At 37.8% G+C, this 19012-nt stretch overlaps 1 protein-coding gene across 6 annotated transcripts in view; it reads right to left on the reverse strand.

Annotated features, from left to right (window-relative positions):
• UBR2 (ubiquitin protein ligase E3 component n-recognin 2) overlaps positions 1 to 19012 on the reverse strand; it is a 124817-nt gene that overhangs the window by 97705 nt on the left and 8100 nt on the right. For all 6 annotated transcript variants that reach the window (XM_064361042.1, XM_064361041.1, XM_064361039.1 and 3 more), the window contains exons 2-3: positions 15650 to 15909; positions 826 to 904 (exon numbers count right to left, since the gene is read on the reverse strand). In XM_064361042.1, coding sequence (XP_064217112.1) covers positions 826 to 904; positions 15650 to 15909 — 339 coding nt within the window. The remainder of the gene's footprint in view (positions 1 to 825; positions 905 to 15649; positions 15910 to 19012) is intronic.

A 19012-nucleotide genomic window follows, 5' to 3' on the forward strand; every position in this document is an offset into this window, starting at 1 on the left:
GACTAATGAACAGACAAGAATATAAGTAGCCCAATTATGTGGCTGTTTTTAATTTATTTACATTTTTTATTTTGGGATGGACTCTCGCTCTGTAGCCCAGGCTGGAGTGCAGTGGGGTGATCTTGGCTCACTGCAACCTCCGCCTCCCAGGTTCAAGTTATTTTCCTGCTTCAGCCTCCCAAGTAGCTGGGATTACAGGCGTGCGCCACCATGCCTGGCTAATTTTAATTTTTTTTTTAGTAGAGGCAGGGTTTTATCACGTTGGTCAGGCTGGTCTCAAACTCCTGACCTCAAGTGATCTCCCCACCTCGGCCTCCCAAAGTGCTGGGATTACAGGCGTGAGCCACCACACCCAGCCCTGTAACTGTTTTAGTTCATATTATGAACTCTTGGGTAGAATAAATAAAAACAAACAGGAGGAAAAGCTTTGATCCAGACGGGCTCCTGAATTAAGAATATTAAAATATTCCTTCTCTACCATTCTATTTTATAATTAGGGTGAAAAGTTCCATCTAACAACAGTTCCCTACAATGTAAAAGATGCCCTTCAATAAACATTTAAAAATAGCAAAACAAAAACAAACTAATTGAAAAGCAATACAGAAGAGCTGATATCTCTATTACCTTTTTAAAATCGTATGCTCCAAGAAGTGTGCATTCACAATTTGTTTCTACATTGCCATCCTATGTCCCATGGTATTTAAATAAACAAACTGTTTAAACCATTCTCCCTCCATTTTAGTGTTAAATTTTTGCATTTTAAAAAGAAAGAAATTTATTATAAAATGCAATACTGAGCATGGTTATTATTTGGACATTACTAACCCTATATCGATGATCTCTGTGAATACTTCCCAAAAAGCACTCCATGCACAAAACACAAGTTGGATCAACTGCACAGTCTCTGTAAAGTTAAAGAAAAAAAAATCAGAGTGTCAGAAAATAACTATATTCAACAGAATTATTTCAAATTGGAATCCACCCTAGAAGAATGAAAAAAGTAAAGTTTCTTGGTGTTTTAAAAAAGGAAGTATCATTCCCAAAGATCTGTCAGATCTTTGATCAATGAAAGCAGTCGAAGGACCTGCTTCTCCATAATGGATGTGTACTAGGAAGTCTTTCAAGGCACATGTTATTAGAACAGTAAATTTTACTGTAATGGTGTTTTCCCATAGATTTGTGGAAATCATATTACATGTTAAATCACATAGACGTATATGAAATAGATTCAAAATATTTATGAATTCCTAAGATTCATATATTGGAATTTCAAATAATTTCTTCCAAACAGGTATTTGAGACCAAGGGTCTTCAAAGCAACATATATGCACCCCTAGAAAGGCAAAAATATCAATTGCAATGCAAGACGACAATATTAGAACTTACATTTCTACTTAGATTTTAACTAAAAAGGGAAATTAAACATTCTACTGGTTCACTGCACAGAATGATACAGGTCTCCTCACATAGCCCCTATTTCTGGTATTCACACAACACATATGGTCCATGAGAAATCCTGACTCAAGAGTAAGAGCCTCAAAAGGTTGCTTGGGGTGCCCTGAGTTGTTTCATTTGCTTTAATCATATTGCCAGTTAGATATATTTATAGATCATATGTTAAGAGAATCTGGACAATTCCATGAAATGAAATGGGGAGTGTAAAATAAGAAATCTATATTGGTTCCTGACACCAGGCTCCTAAAACTCTTGTAGATGAGGGTGCCAGCAGATGTGCTAAAATTTAGTCTTTAGCCTTAGTTACTGTCACAGAAATCCCTTGGGTGACAGAAGAGTCTTTTTCTTTTTTTTTTTTAATTGAGCCAGGCTGCAGTGCAATGGCACACTTATGGCTCACTGCAGCCTCAACCTCAACCTCCTGGGCTCAAGTGATCCTCCCACCTCAACCTCTCTGGTAGCTAGGAGTACAGGTGCGTGCCACTATGGAGGGCTAATTTCTGTATCTTTTGTAGAGATGGGAGTTTTACCATGTTGCCCAGGTTGGTCTCCAATTCCTGGGCTCAAGCAATCCTCTTGTCTCTGCCTCACAAAGTGCTGAGATTACAGGCATGAGCCACTATGCCCAGCCAAGTCTTTTGTCCTGACAAGGTGACTGATGGCTGGGAGCTTCAAGACTGCTTTAGGATGGAAGCTGGTTGCCAGGGGACCCAAACACGTGATTAAAGGGTTGAAACTGAAAGCCCCACCCCTAGCTCTGGGGATGGTGAACTGATCAGCAGCGGCCAATGATGTAATCAATCATGGTTATGTAATGAAGTCTCCACAAAAAACCAAAAGGACTGGAAGAGCTTCCAAATTTCTTTTTTGAATGGAGTCTCATTCTGTCACCCAGGTTGGAGTGCAGTGGTGTGATCTCAGCTCACTGCAGCCTCTGCCTCCCCATTTCAAGTAATTCTCCTGCCTCAGCCTCCTGAGCAGCTGGGACTACAGGTGTGTGTCACCATGCCCAGCTAATTTTTGTATTTTTAGTAGAGATGAGGTTTCGCCACATTGGCCAGGCTGGTCTCGAACTCCTGACCTTAGGTGATCCACCTGCCTCGGCCTCCCAAAGTGCTGGGATTACAGGTGTGAGCCACTGTGCCTCGCCTTGTTGTTGTTTTGTTTCTTGAGAAAGGGTCTGGCTCTGTCACCCAGGCTGGAGTGTGGCCTGATCACAGCTCACTGCAACCTTAAACTTCTGGGTTTGAGCAATCCTCCCACTTCAGTCTCCTGAGTAGCTGCAACTACAGGCTCAAGCCACTATAACTGGCAACTTCTTGTTTTTTTTTTTTTTTTTTCTTTCTTTCTTTCTTTTTTTGGTAGAGACAGCATCTTGGTATGTTGCCCAGGCTAGTCTCAAACTTCTAGCTTCAAGTAATTCTCTGCCTCGGTCTTCCAAAGTGCTGGGATTATAGCATGAGCCACCATGCCTGGCCCCTATAAAAATTCAACAAGATTTAATGAACTTCCAAGTTGCTGGAACTGCACCCAGGGACTGAGGTGCTAGGAGGGTGGTATGTCCAGAGAGAGCATGGAAGCTCCTCGCCCTTTCTCCCATACCTTGCCCTATTATGTCTCCAATCTGGCTGTTCCCCTTTTCAATATCCTTTATAATAAACCAGTAAATATGTGTTCCCCTGTGTTCTATAAGCTGTCCTAGCAAGTTAATCCAATCCAAGGAGGAACTACTGGCGACCCAAACATATAGCTGGTCAGTCAGAAGTACAGGTGACTACTAATTGCAATTGGTATCTAAAGTAGGGGGGCAGACTTGTGAGACTGAGCTGTTAGCCTTTGGATTCTGACAATAACTCCAGGTAGACAGTCAGAATTAAATTGTAAGATACCCAGGCAGTGTTCACAGTTGGAGAAATCCTTAGTGTGAAAAAAACCTCACATATCTGGTGTCAGAAGCATTGCATAAGAATGTAGAGAAAAAGTGTATTTTTTGCAGAATAGTAAAAAAAAGGGAAGAAAAAATGAGTGCAAAATAAAAACATTTTCAGATGAGATCGGGACATTCAGGGTGGTATGGCCATAGATAATAAAAATATTTTCAGATAAACATAAACTGAGAGAACTAATAATTAGTAACCACAGTAAGTCAAGAACAATGGCCCACAGCCTCTGGTTCAACCTGCAACGTAAGAATGATTTTTTTTTTTTAGATGGAATCAAGCTCTGTTGACCAGGCTGGTACAGTGGCGTGATCTCGGTTCACTGCAACCTCTGCCTTCTGGGTTCAAGTGATTCTCCTGCCTTAGCCTTCTGAGTAGCTGGGATTACAGGCGCACGCCACCATGCCCAGCTAATTTTTTTTTATAAGTAGAGACGGGGTTTAACCATGTTGGTCAGGCTGGTCTCGAATTCCTGACCTCGTGATCTGCCCGCCTTGGCCTCCCAAAGTGCTAGGATTACAGGCATGAGCCACCGCGCCTGGCCAAGAATGATTTTTACATGTTTAAACAGCTATTTTAAAAAAGAAGAAGGCCGGGCTTGGTGGCTCACGCCTGTAATCCCAGCACTTTGGGAGGTTGAGGCAGGAGGATCACTTGAGTCCAGGAGTTCAACACCCGTCCTGGCAACACAGAGAGACCCCATCTCTACAAAAAATTTAAAAATTAGCCAGGCATGGTGGCATGCACCGGTAGTCTCAGCTACTTGGGAGGCTGAGGTGAGAAGATTGTTTGAACCTGGGAGGTCAAGGCTGCAGTGAGCTGTGGTTATACCACTGCACTCCTGCCTGGGCAACAGACAGGGCAAGACTCCATCTCAAAGAAAGAAAGAAAAAAAAGTTAAAAGAAAAAGAATTTGCAACAAAGACTGCACATATATTTTCTACTTGGATTTTTACAGAAAAAGCTTGCTAACCTCTAATCCAGGAAAGAATCAAGATTACTGGGAGCAAGATATATGTGGGTTAATATTAATAGTTATACGTATTTTTTCCTATCTTTTCTTGATGTCTTTAAAAGACTAACATGTTAAAGCAAAAAACTGTAACATTGCATTGTAAGGTTTATAATGCTTATAGACGCAATATATATGACAAGAAGCACAAAGGATGAAAGGAATAAATGTAATTATAAATGCAAGGTTCATTTATTTTATGTGAAGTACTAAAAACAGACTCTGACAAGTTAAAGGTGCATATGATAATCCAGATTTACCTTTTAAAAAAATGCAAGAGAATAGCTAAAAAGCCAAAAAAAGAATCAAAATGAAATGCTACAATTTTAATTAACCCAAAAGGCAGTATACAATTAGGAACAGAGGAACAACAAAAAAAAAGAGGGACAAACAGAAAACAGACAGCAAAATAGTAGACCTACGTCAACAACTAATAATTGTAAGCATATCAGTAATTACAACCAACAACTGCAAAATATACCTTCTTTTCAAAGGCATATAGAATAAGACTAACCATGTTGCTAAACCATAAAACAAGTTTAAAGTTTTGTTTGTTGAGACAGGGTCTGGCTGTATTGCCTAGGCTAGAGTACAATGGTACAATCTCAGCTCACTGCAACCTCCGCCTCCTGGGCTCAAGTTGTTCTCCCACATAGCTGGGAATACAGGAGTGCTCCACCATGCCCAGCAAATTTTTGTATTTTTTTGGTAGAGATGGGGTTTTGCCATATTGCCCAGGCTGGTCTTGAACTCCTGGGCTCGAGCTTCCATCCATCTTAGCCCTCCAAAGTGCCAGGATTACAGGCGTGAGCCATGTTGCCGGGACCATAAAACAAGTTTCAATAAATTTCAAAACTGAAACCTTACAGAATGTGTAACTATGTTAGAAATAAGCTACAATATATTATCTAAGAAAGCCTCAAATACGTGGAAATTAAGCAATGCACTTCTAAATAACCCATGGGTCAAAGAAGATAATATAAGGAAGAATAATAAGAGTAGAAATCAATAAAACAAAATAGATAAAAGACAAAATTAACAAAGCTAAAAACTGATTATTTGAAAAGATTAAGAAAATTAATAAAATTGATTAAAAAGACAAAATACAAATTGCTATTATCAGGAATGAAAGAGACATTATAGATACCACAGACATCAAAAGCAAAAGGAAATATGCTCAATATTATGTCAATAAATTTGACATTATATGAAATATATTCCTTGAAAAATATGTAGTACCAAAACTGACATAAGATGAAATAATATTCTAAAAAGCCCTCATAAACCTCAAAGAAATTGTTACCAAATATTTCCTTGCAAAAAAACCCTAGGCCTTGATGATTTATTTTACTGGCACGTTCTATCAAACATTTAAGAAAAAGTCATACCAATTTTACACAAATTCTTCCAGAATTATAGGAAGAAGAAATACATCCCAACTTGTTTTATAAGGCCACTATAACCCTGACAATGAAGACCAGAGAAACACATTACAAGAGAATACCAAATTGGTATATTTTATGGAACATAGAGACAAAAATCCTTCCCACAACATGAAAGAGTTGAATCCAGCAATATACACAAGTTATAATACACGATAATAGAGCTGGATTCATCCAGTAATAAAAAACATTCGAAAAATCAAACAATACAATCAACCAAACTAATGGAATAAAAAAGAAAAACTATGATCATCTCAATAGATGCAGTAAAGGTACTTGACAACATGCAATAGTCATTTATGATATTTTTTATTTTCTTTTTTTAAAATTTTAAGTAGAGATGAGGTTTCACCATGGTGGCCAGGCTGGTCTCGAACTTCTGACCTTGTGATCCACCCACCTCGGCCTCCCAAAGTGCTGGGATTACAGGCATGAGCCACCACACCCGGCTGTCTTTTTTTTTTTTTTTTTTTTTTCTGACACAGAGTCTTACTCTGTCACCCAGGCTAGAGTACAGTGGCACAATCTTGGCTCACTGCAACCTCCACGTCCTGGGTCCAAGCGATTCTCCTGGCTCAGCCTCCCAAGTAGCTGAGACCACAGGTTCATGCCACCATGCCTGGCTAATTTTTGTATTTTTAGTAGAAATAGGGTTTCACCATGTTGGCCAAGCTGGTCTTGAACTCCTGACCTCGTGATCCACTCACCTTGGCCTCCCAAAGTGCTGGGATTAAAGGTGTGAGCCACCATACCCAGCCTTTATGATATTTTTTAAAAAACCTTGGTAAAGTAGGAATAGAAGGGAACCTCCTCAATGAGATAAAGGTTATGTATGAGAAAATTATACTTAACATCATACTTAATTGTGAAAGACTTTCTCCCTAAGGTTGGGAACAAGGAAAGAATATCCACTTTTGCCGCAGCAATGAAGCACAAGAAAGAATAAAAGGCAAAAAGATTAGAAAAGAAAAACTGTCTCCATTCACAGAAGATATAATTATAGAAAAATCCTAAGAAACAAAAACAAAACAAAAACTACCAGACTGAGTGAATTTAGCAAGGTCACAGGGTACAAGTTAATATCAGAAACCAGTTGTATTTCTTTCTAATGGCAGAAAATGGGACACTAAATCTCAGGAAAAAATTCAATGTATCATATCATAAATTACTTAGGAATAAATATAACAAAAGGCATGTACAACTTCTATATAAAAACTATAAGACTTTGCTAAAAGGGATTAAAGAAGACCTTAATAAATGGAGACAGATAAAATATTTATGCATTTGGAAAATTCAGCATTGTTAAAATGTCAATTTACCCCAAACTAATCTATAGATTCAATGCAATCCTAATCTTGGCAGTCTTTCTTAAAAATAGTAATTGACAAAATAATTTTAAAATTTATAAAATGCAAAGGATCTGAAGTAGACAAACTTTAAAGGAATAAAAAAATGGAAGACTTATACTAATCAGCTCAAGACTTATTATAAAGCTACAATAGTCAAAGTAATGTGGTTTTTGACACAAGAATAGATATATCAATGAATGAACTAGGTTACTGTTCAGAATAGACTCACACTTTATGGTTAAGTGATTTTTTTTCTCTTTTCTTTTTTTTTTGTTTTAGCTTTAGTGATTTTTTTTTTAATAAAATATCAAAGCAATTCAATGGTGAGAGGAAGAAATGGTGCTGGAACAACTAAATATCCAAATGTGAAGAAATGAAACTTAACCTCTACCTCAAGCCATATAAAAAATGGCCCAGACACAATATCTAAAATCACAAAATTTACACTAAAAAATCACCGAGAAAGGCTGGGTGCAGTGGCTTACGCCTATAATCCCAGCATGTTGGGGGGCCAAGGCGGGTGGATCACTTGAAGTCAGGAGTTCAAGACTGGCCTGACCAACAAGGTGAAACCCTGTCTCTACTAAAAATACAAAAAAAAATTACACAGGTGTGGTGGCATGTGCCTGTAGTCCTAGTTACTCAGGAGGTTAAGGCAGGAGAATTGCTTGAATCCAGGAGGTGGAGGTTGCAGTGAACCAAGATCATGCCATTGCACTCTAGCCTGGGTGACAGAGCAAGACTCGGTCTCAAAAAAAAAAAAAAAAAAAAAAAAAAAAAAAAAAAAATCACAGAGAGTATTTTTGCCATTTGAGAGAAGGCAGAGATTTACTGGACACAGGAACAAAAAAATTGGTAAATTGAACATCAAAATGAAAAGCTTCTATCATCAAAAGCCACCATATAGATAAGCCACAGACTAGGAGAAAACGGTCACAAAATGAGTCTGACGAAGGACTTGTATTTAGAATAAAGAACTCCAAAATTGAATAATGAAAGGATAAACAATCCAAAAATGAACAAAAGACCTTAGCATTAACTTCACAAGAGAAGCTGGATGAATGGGCAATAAGCACATGGAAAACTGTCATTAAGGAAAATTTAAACTATAATGATACCCAAAAAGCACTGAATTTTTTTTTTAATTTTAAAAAGAAAAAAAGAACCATAAAGAGACATCATTCAATAGAATGGCAAATTCGAAGTCTATGTAGTATATACTGGAAGATATTTAGAAGAGTAAAATAATGCTTTAAATTCAAATTTCAATGAGATTATTTTAAGGACTTTGTGTGTTTTCTGTAAGGAATATACAATAATTGCAATTAAGGAATATTTTATACTGTATTAGATAAAATCATTTTGAAAAAAAGGTTTAGCAGTTTTTATTAAGTTCAACATATGCCTGCCCTTTTATCCAGAAATTCCACTCTTAGGAATTTATCCAAGAAAAATTAAAACATATGCCCACAAAAAAGACCTGAATAAAAATGGTAATATCCTGTAACCAGTGTATCAAGTAAGAGTATTCACTGTATTAGATTACAGTCTAGGAGGCCTATCTTATGGTGTTTTGATATAAATAAGACATGTACCTGTAATCCCAGCTACTCAGGAGGCTGAGGTGGGAGAATTGCTTGAAATTGGGAGGTGGAGGTTGCAGTGAGTTGAGATCATGCTGCTGCACTCCAGCCTGGGCAACAGGGTGAGATTCCGTCTCAGGAAAAAAAAAATTAGCCAGGTGTAGTGGCACACACATATGGTCTCCCAGCTACTTGGGAGGCTGGGGCAGGAGGATAGCTTGAACCTGGGAAGTTGAGGCTGTAGTGAGCCATGATATTGCCACTGCACTACAGCCTGGGCAACAGAGCAAAACCCTGCCTAAAAAGAAAAAAAAAAATTCTAGACCCACCCAAAGTAATCTAAGATGAAAATATCGACATAGTGGTTACCTAGGGGGCTGGAGCCAATAACAGGGAAATTTCTAGTGAGACAGGAATGTTCTCTATCTTGACAGTATGTAAATTATATAAGGTTAACTACTATCAAAAATGTACAATTAAGATTTGTCTTTTGACATACGTAAATTTTTCCTTAAGAAAAAGCACTTAAAACTCACATGGAGACCAAGAGATAAAATTTTGATGACATAAATTTGAGTTTCCTACCTGAATGGATTACCTCAAAGCCTTTATGGTTCTACTATTTCCTACTAGACAAAGGCAGCTAGCTACATGTCAAGTTGATATGATACCTCATGTACTTCTACATTTCATTCTGCACCAAACTGAATAAAAATAATCACAAATCTCCAAAATAAGAACATAAGACTCATTTTAGACAACTATAGAAATCTAAATTATCTAGAAGATATTTACCACTCACCACCTGTCATTTTCCCAGGTCAGAGAGAGCAGTGTAGACAAGGGAAATTCCATTATATTGAAGGCCCCATGATAACATAAAGAATTAAAATTCTACCTCTGGGTATTTACTGAAACATGTACAAAGAGATGTACACAAACATGTACAGGGTATTCTTTGCAGCACTGTTTGCTACAGAAAAATAATCTAGAAATCTCCATTTCTAATTTCATTATTAGGTCAATCAAATAAACTACGGCCTGTCCTTACTATGAAAACCCAGCAGTTATAAAGAATGAGGTAGATTTATGTATACTGACACAAAAAGATCTCCAAAACAAACTGTTAAGTGAAAAAATGTAAGGCACAATATATATAGTATAATTTCATTCATGTATGTATAATATACACAGTATAATTTCAGCATGTATCATACATGTTGGCCAGGTACAGTGGCTCATACCTGTAATCTCAGCACTTTGGGAGCCTGAGGTGGGAGGATCCCTTGAGTGCAGGAGTTTGAGACCAGCCTGGGCAATATAGGGAAACTCTGTCTCTACAAAAATACAAAAGTTAGCTGAGCATGGTGGCACATGCCTATGTTTCTAGCTACTTGGGTGGATCACTTGGGCCCAGGAGTTGGAGGCTGCAGTGAGTCATAATCATACCACTGTACTCTAGACTGGGTGATAGAGTGAGAGTCTGTCTCAAAAAAAGAAATAACTAATGGTTTTAAAACTAACACAACATTGATTCCAATCTCTGGACTATTCATATTATAAACAAACAGCTTGATATGGTTTGGATATGTGTCCCCTCTAAATCTCGTGTTGAACTGTAATCCCCAAAGTTGGAGGTGGGGCCTTGTGGGAGGTGACTGAATCATGGTGGGGATTTCTCATGAACAGTTTAGGAGCAGCCTCTTGGTGCTGTTTTCCCAATAGTGGGTTTTCTTGAGATCTGGTTGTTTAAAAGTGTGTGGCACCTTCTCTTCACCTCTTGTTCCTGTTCTCGCCATGTGAAATGCCTGCTTCCCTTTCCCCTTCAGCCATGACTGTTAGCTTCCTGAGGTCCTTACCTGAAACTGAGCAAATGTTTGGGCCATGCTTGTATAGCCTTGCAGAACTGTGAGCCAATTAAACCTCTTTTCTTTATAAATTATCCCGTCTCAGGTATTTCTGTATAGCAATGCAATAACAGCCTAACACTCAGTTTTAAAATAGAACTCTGCAAGAAATCAAGACTTCAAGGTTTTTAAAAAGCAAGAAACTGAAAGAACAACCCCTCTTCATGGAAAGAAGTCATTCTTCCATATGAGAGCTTTATTATTTCCACACAGAAAAGGAACTGGAACTATCTGCACCCCTCTGCTTATCATGGCTCAGTAATTCACATGAAGAAGAGTATTCAATTTAAAAAAAACCTCACACATATACACTTTATAGTTACCTATGTGCTTTTGCACACATTACTTCATTTTATCCTAATGACTCAGGGAGGAAAAATAACCCTAAAAAAGGTAAAAAAAAAAAAAAAAAATCATTGCTAAAGACACTTCTAATGCTCATCCACATCCCAGTTTCATCTATCCCTGAGATTTAGGAGAATTACACTTTCCTAACCTGTTCTGTAGCTGGACAGAGGCATTAGTACTAGTTTTGCCCAATGAGATTTGGGCAAGGTCATCATTTCTGAGACGAAGCATTTACTTGCTGGGCATGATCTACAAGCTCTATTCTGCTCTTGCTGTGGTGAACCTTGACAGCACTACGCCAAGCTTGTGGAAATATAAGATGGGGAGAAGAAACTACCTGGAGCAGAGCCCTCTATTTACCACCGCACTCATCTGAATTGGTCACACAGTCTGAGTAATAAATATATCTTGGTATTTAAAGTCTTTGGGATTATAGAGTTGTCATTTTTAGCATAATCTCAACTGTCATGACCAACAGAATCGGAGTCAAAACATCCCAACAGAAAGAAATGATAAATGTTCAAGGTAATGGACATTCTAGTTACTCTGATTTGATCATTATACTTTATGTGCATGTATAAAAATATCACATATATCCCATAAATACGTACAATTATATACCAATACAAACCAGCATTAAAGCAAAAAAATTAAGCAAAATTATTTAATAGTTAATAAAGTATCATAAAATACTATCTAGAAACAAAAATACTCCTGATGGCAGCATAAGCCACCCCTGCCCCCAATACTGATTTCTGATTATCTATAATATTCATGTGATACATTTTTAAATGTTAAAAAAGGAGGTTCTCAATTTAACTATACTAAAAAAAACGGGAATGAAATCTCACTTCTCTATATCTTAACAGAAGTATTAAGTTAAAAACTTAAGTTACTCATGAAAGTATGATTTCATAATCTACTAGTGTTTTTTCTTAATGGTTATAAAATGTCAAAATATACATTATAAAAATCAACACTAAGGTTTTTGCACTCTAAAACCATTTCTAATTAGTAATGAATAACAAATGCTAAGTTTGACCACTCTTTTCCTAATAGAGTAAATAAAAAGTAGCTTACTGCCTATAAACACCCAGATAGCTTTTTTCTGACATCATGGAGACTTCAGAAAAATAATTTGTGGCCAACACAATTTTAGAAACTATGAACAAATAACTATCCAAGGCAAAACTAATCTATTCCCTCCACAAATACTTTTTCTAAGTACTATATACAGAAGATCCTTTAATATCATTTTTTCTCATTAAAGAAACGTCCCACATAATGGATATCAGTTACTTCTATCCTGAAGGGTGCAGTTTAGAAACCTCCCCAGAATTCCAATAACCATATTTCATCTTTCCAAATAACAGACTCTTATGTCATTTACCAGTGCACTAGGTTTCATGGGAACATCTACTTTTAAAATGAGATACTCATCCCCAGCACCCAGCATGGCCATTTACTGTGAGTTTACTGTGTATCAAGTATTGTGTAAAGCACTACAAAGGATCTCATTTACCCTCTCAACAACACTGTAATAAAGAATCTGGCTGGTCTTTGATCTGGTTCCTGGGAGGTAATCTCTAAAGCCCTGGCATTACTTATGTGATCGGAGTGTCTCTGTTATTTGTGGGACTCCCCACAAATAAGAAAAACTATACATCCTAGAACAAGACTTACTTTGGATCTGTCCTGACAAAACAGGAGGGAGGCTGGGTGGGGTGGCTCACACTTGTAATCCCAGCACTTTGAGTGAGGCGGGCAGATCACTTGAGGTCAGGAATTTGAGACCAGCCTGGCCAACATGGTGAAACCCTATCTCTACTAAAAATACACAGATAAGCTGGTGTGCACCTGTAGTCCTGTCTATACAGGAGGCTGAGGCAGGAGAATTGCTTGAACCCAGGAGGCAGAGGTTACAGTGAGTTGAGATCATGCCACTACAATCCAGGCTGCACTATGGGGTGAGAGTCCATCTCAAAAAAAAAAAAAGAGGAAGGAAAGGCCACTGTGGCCCAGTACAGAACACAAAATCCAAGTAGGATAAAGGAGGGCAATTATGCAGAGAATTTGGCAGCAGCAGCAGTGGCAGCAGCAGCAGAGATGGTTGCATACAGGGGAATAATTAAATAAGCAAATATTTTGAGGAAAATGAGAATCGGGTTTTCTCTTGTCAGAGAAGGAAATTAAAAATACACAAAGGAAGAAAACTGGAAAGAACTTTAGGTGGGAACTGGAGAGCTCACTACAAATGCATGGTTTTCACTATCTATTTCAATACATTTATTTAGATAGGTATAAAATAAAGCTCTACTGAGACAGCCTGAGAGTTATAACACCAACAGCAACCAGCACACTTACCATCTTATTTGTAAACACCATTTTCCACTAAAAAGAACCAGGCTCCTTGGCAAAATGGTTGATTTCAAGGTTGGGGCAGGGAAAAGCTCAAGATGTGCCAGGGACATCTTATACCAGAAAGAAAAGAGCAAAAAACAGAAGAGAAAAGAAGAGGAGAAGAAAGGAAAAGGAAGGGAAAAGAAAAAGAGCTCAAAGAATGAGAGAGATATGAAAAAGAACAAAGACAGCTTGAAGGGGCTCTTACTGGCCAAATCTAGGACAATTTGAGCATAATGAGACCCCACAAATACTGATATAAATAAATAAATAAATTGAAAGTTTGATAATGAAGAGGATACTTAATAGTCTCAAAGTACTTCCCACAACATACTGATCACCTAGGGGAAAAGACTAATATTATAGTGGAGAAGTATTGCAGACATCCTTTTAATCCAGTGAACAATATCACCAGTTACAGAACTAATCAAAATCATATATACCACCTGACAGGGTTGAAACACATGATTTCTATGGTAATCCTGTCACAGATGCAACTTGAATCTAATTATGAAAACCAGACACCCAAATGGAGGGGACATTCACAAAATAACTGGTCTGTAATCTTCAAATGTGTCAAGATCATGAAAGTCACAGAAAAACTGAGGAAACCATTCCAGACTGAAGATTAAAAGACAAGATATACAAATGAAGGATTTGGAACTAGATCCTATTGATACAAAGGGCATTATAGGAACAACAGGGTCTCAACTTCTTATCTGTAAATTAGGAGGTTCAACTAGGTCTACTGCTCCAAACATCAACAGAATACTCAAAGTGGTTTCTGTAATAGCAAACAAAAAACTAGATCTAACAGTCTTTCAATATATATACTGTTCTCTATTGAGACTCTAAATATGCTGATAAATAAAAACTACCATAGATACCCAGAGGCCTTCACCAAAATTAGCTTATTAAATTTAAATTTTACTGGAAAAAGTTTTAAGGAAAAAGTTAAATAATGTCTCCATCAACAGCACATCCACACAAAAGATTATCTAGCTACATAAGCTGATATGGAAAGACGTTAAGCTATTGTCAAATGCAGAAAAGAAAATTTAGCTCAGTAGATGTAATATATTCCCATCTTTATTTATGTGTATATGTATGTAGGTTTAAAACTGCCACATATCTTGGCCTATATATGCAAAGAAAATTTCTGAAAGAGGACAGGTGAGGTAGCTCACATCTGTAACCCCAGCACTTTGGGAGGCTGAGGCAGGTGGATCATCTGAGGTCAAGATTTCGAGATCAGCCTGGCCAACATGGTGAAACCTCGTCTCTACTAAAAATACAAAAATGAGCTGGGTGTAGTGGTGGACACCAGTAATCCCAGCTAGTTGGGAGGCTGAAGCAGGAGAATTCCTTGAACCCAGGAGGCGGAGGCTGCAGTGAGCCAAGATCACACTATTGCACTCCAGCCTGGGCAACAAGGCGAGACTCTGTCTCAAAGGGAAAAAAAAAAAGAAAAGGAAAAGAAATTTTTCTTTTTACCTAATTTCTGAAAGAATATATGTTAACAATTATTAATTCTGGAAAGTAGGATAGTCAAAAAAGAGACAAGTCACTTTATTCTCCATCTTTTACCTTTGTATACTCGATTTACAACAAGAAATTTAAAAAAGAAAAGTCTTCCTAATAGCAGTAAATATGTATAGCACCCATATCTTGGGTTCTAACTACCAGTCTGAAATGAAAGAAAAATCCTTTAAGAAATGGCTGATTCTACATACGGGTCAGAGCAAGTACAAAGTGAGCTGGGGGCATCTTGTTGTGCCAGTAAGGAAAGAAGCACCCACAAACTAATGAAGGCATGTGAAAAAGACCTAGAAGCTGGTGTGACGGGGCTCTCACTAGCCAAATCTAGGGCAATCTGAACATCAGAATTACTGTAACTAAAAAATATCAAGAAAAGCAAGAAAGTGATTATAGCAAGAGTCAAGACATCGGTTAATTATGGGGGAAGGAAGAAAGCACACAGTAGGCTTCTAGAATGCCAGTGACAATCTAGTTTTTGATCTCAAGAATAATTACAAGAATGTTCATTTTATAATTATTTAAATTATACTATATGTTACATATAATCTATATATTTTAATTAAATAGCATGTAGTTATAATACAGAAGTTTTTAAACAAAATTTTAAGGTTTCAGGGAAAAAAAGAGGTCAAATAAAACAAGAGCCTCCTAGAAAGAAAATTAAAATATTTTACCTGCAAGAGTATGTAGGCTCTCCTACTTTAAAAACACGACCACAAAGATGAGAAGGTTTATTTGCTTGTTCAAGTTTTGGAAATCCAAATGCAGGATCTTCACCACAAAGGTACCATTCCATCGGTCCCAACAAAACATGCTGTGCCAGCATGTCTTCTTTCTGTGGAAAAGGGTTGGGACCCCTGCAGTAGATTTTGGGTACAGAGTGGGCTAAATGCTGGTACACTTCTCTAGTGAGGTCAGTTGCTTGCAGCCATTTCTTTAAAATAAGAAAAAAAAAATGGTTTTAAACACCAATAAACTAATTTGAACAAACTCACCCTACGTTCTTTGAGGTACAAAAATAATGATAAAAGCTTGTTAAAATATTTTGTTTACAACACTCACCACTGTATGTTAGAAATTTAATCTATGAAAATGCCAAGTATTTTTAAATTCTACTTTTAAGTGTAAGTAAAATTAAAATGAAACAAGCCCCCCTCCTTTCCTGCAAAGTGACTCTTGAAGCAATCTTCTCTAGGCAGTACAGGAAAATAATTACAATAAATCATTATACAAGATATTAACCATTGGGCTCATCTGATGTCCTTTCTAATGCTTTGCTCAAATGTTATTCTTACTGTGATATGAATTCTCATGTCAGTATGTCCACAGGAAGAGTGTATAGTGAACATGAACAGCCAGTACACTACATTTCTCAATGACTGATAAACAAGTTTATATACCAGTCTCTTATGAATAAATCAGTCCACAAGAGACTGTCACATCAAAGATCAACCTCTCTCTATAAGTGCTTTTCTGTCACTTTTCTCTGACCCCCTTAACCTTTATGTCCACCTGTTACAATTATACTTAGATCTCACAGGCACCAACTCAATAATTGAATGCATGATCTCCCCTGCACCCTCCACCAAAATCTGTTATTCTCCCCATTTCCCTATTTTAGTTCAACCTGGATATACACACCGAAAAATCTGAAAAGCTTCCTTTTTCTTCACCCTCAACGTCCAATCAATCATCATATCTTGTCTATTAGGCTTCCTAAATATCCGCTGAATCTGTCCATTTGTTTCTCCAGAGCCACTACCTCCACTACCATAATCTAAACCCCTCACTCCCATAACCAAGATTAGTGCAATAATGTCCTAACTGGTATCCCCACTGGTCTTGCCCTTCTGCAATTCATTTTCCACCTCTACTACAAGTTATTTTTGCAAAATGTCAACCCGATCATGTCATTTAGTTTCCCATTACATTTAGGATCCAGTCCCCTGACAGGGCTCACAAGTCCTTTGTCCTTATTGCACTCTCCAATCTTTTCCTCTTGATCTGTATTACTTCTCCCTCTCTGCTTTACAAAGCTATTTTCTATTCATTGTTCAGATCTCAATTTACATTTTTTACCTTCTCTAAGATGCCTTCTCAGTCTATTCCCTGCCCCCACCTCCCTTCCTCACACCATCAAGTCTAAAACAAAATCTGGCCTCGGTGAGCATTTAGTAAAATCTGTTAAGTGAACTGCTAAGTAACCATAAATGTGTTTATACTACTTACTGTAACATAACATCAACACTCCAGAAAGATGCTTCGTGTGGCTTTTTTTTTTTTTTTTTTTTTTTTTTAAGACAAGGTCTGGCTTTATCTCCCAGGCTGGAGTGAAGTGGCACAACTTTGGCTCACTGCAGTCTCTGCCTCCTGGGCTTATGCCATTCTTGCACCTCAGCCTCCCAAATAGCCGGGACTAGAGGTGCATGCCACCACGCCTGGCTAATTATTGTATTTTTTTTTGTAGAGACAGGGTTTCGCCATGTTGCCCAGGTCTTAAACTAGTGAGCTCAAGTGATCCACCCACCTCAGCCTCCCAAAGTGCTGGGATTACAGGTGCATGTGGCTTCAATAAAAGCAAAGACAAAGGAGATTCAAGCCTGTAGCAAGGATCAAATATCAGCCTCTAAAACCAAACAAAATAGGCCCTAAATAAGGCACCCTTCAAATCACCTCCTTTCTTTTCCCTTTCTATTTCCTTGTTTTCCCTTTATTGTGTCATTCATCCCTGCCTCCTCTGCCAACTCTGACTATATGTTTGTTTTCCATATTGCTTTGTGTACTTACAAGTCATTCTGCCTCTAAGCCAAGTAAAAAATTTAAAACTAAAAAAAATATGAAAAGAGGCCAGGTGCAGTGGCTTACGCCAATAATCCCAGCACTTTGGGAGGCCAAGGTGAGTGGATCACCTGAGGTCAGGAGTTTAAGACCACCCTGGCCAACATGGTGAAACCCCATTTCTACTAAAAAAACAAAAATTAGCAGGGTGTGTTGGCACATGCCTGTAACCCCAGCTACTCAAGAGCCTAAGGCAGGAGAAATCGCTTGAACCTGAGAGGTGGAGGTTGTAGTGAGCCAAGATGGCGCCATTGCACTCCAACCTGGGTGACAGGACAAGAAACTGTCTCAAAAAAAAAAACCCAAAAACAAAAACACTGAAAAGACTCAGTTCTGCTAGAATGCAGTTAACTGAATGGTGAATAAAACCCACAGATGGGGGAGGGAAGGAGAAAGGGGGAAGTGGGTTGAAACACTACCTATTGGGTACTATGCTCACTACCCAGGTGCAATATACTCATGTAGCAAACCTGCACATGTAGCCCTTATATCTAAAATAAAAGCTGAAATTTAAAAAACCTCACAGATCCAATGTTTACTTATGGATTACCACCTAAATTCCAGTTACATCTTTACTAAGAAAAGAATATGTTCAAGTGGTATCTAACATCATAAGGAGTAAATATAAGGTCTTCACTTTAGCTATTACTTCTATACTCTTCAGACCACTCTTTCTAAAAATAACATAGAGAGACTTTAAATATTCACGAGGTGATATATATTAACTTTCTAGTTAATTTCATGTTTTCAGAGAACTTTTACTAAAAATGTAAAAATTTTGTTCATAAGATAAGGAACTGGATAGAAGCTTACAACCAAAAACAGTGAGAGGTTTCACCCCTAAGGTGAAACTATTTTCCAGACATTACTGATATTGTTGCATTTACTTTATGCAAGTAGGAAAGAGACTACTTTTTTTTTTTTTGAGATGGAGTTTCGCTCTTGTTGCCCAGGCTAGAGTGCAATGGCACAATCTCAGCTCACCACAACCTCCACCTCCCGAGTTCAAGCGATTCTCCTGCTTCAGCCTCCAAACTAGCTGGGATTACAGGCATGTGCCACCACACCTGGCTAATTTTGTATTTTTAGTAGAGGCGGGGTTTCCATGTTGGTCAGGCTGGTCTCGAACTCTTGACCTCAGGTGATCTGCTTGTCTTGGCCTCCCAAAGTGCTGGGAGACTAAATTCCTTTTTAAACCA

The sequence above is a fragment of the Aotus nancymaae genome, unplaced genomic scaffold (genome assembly GCF_030222135.1).
Source record: "Aotus nancymaae isolate 86718 unplaced genomic scaffold, 86718_ANA_hifiasm-v0.15.2.pri h1tg000040l, whole genome shotgun sequence".
In the NCBI taxonomy this organism is placed as follows: domain Eukaryota; kingdom Metazoa; phylum Chordata; class Mammalia; order Primates; family Aotidae; genus Aotus; species Aotus nancymaae.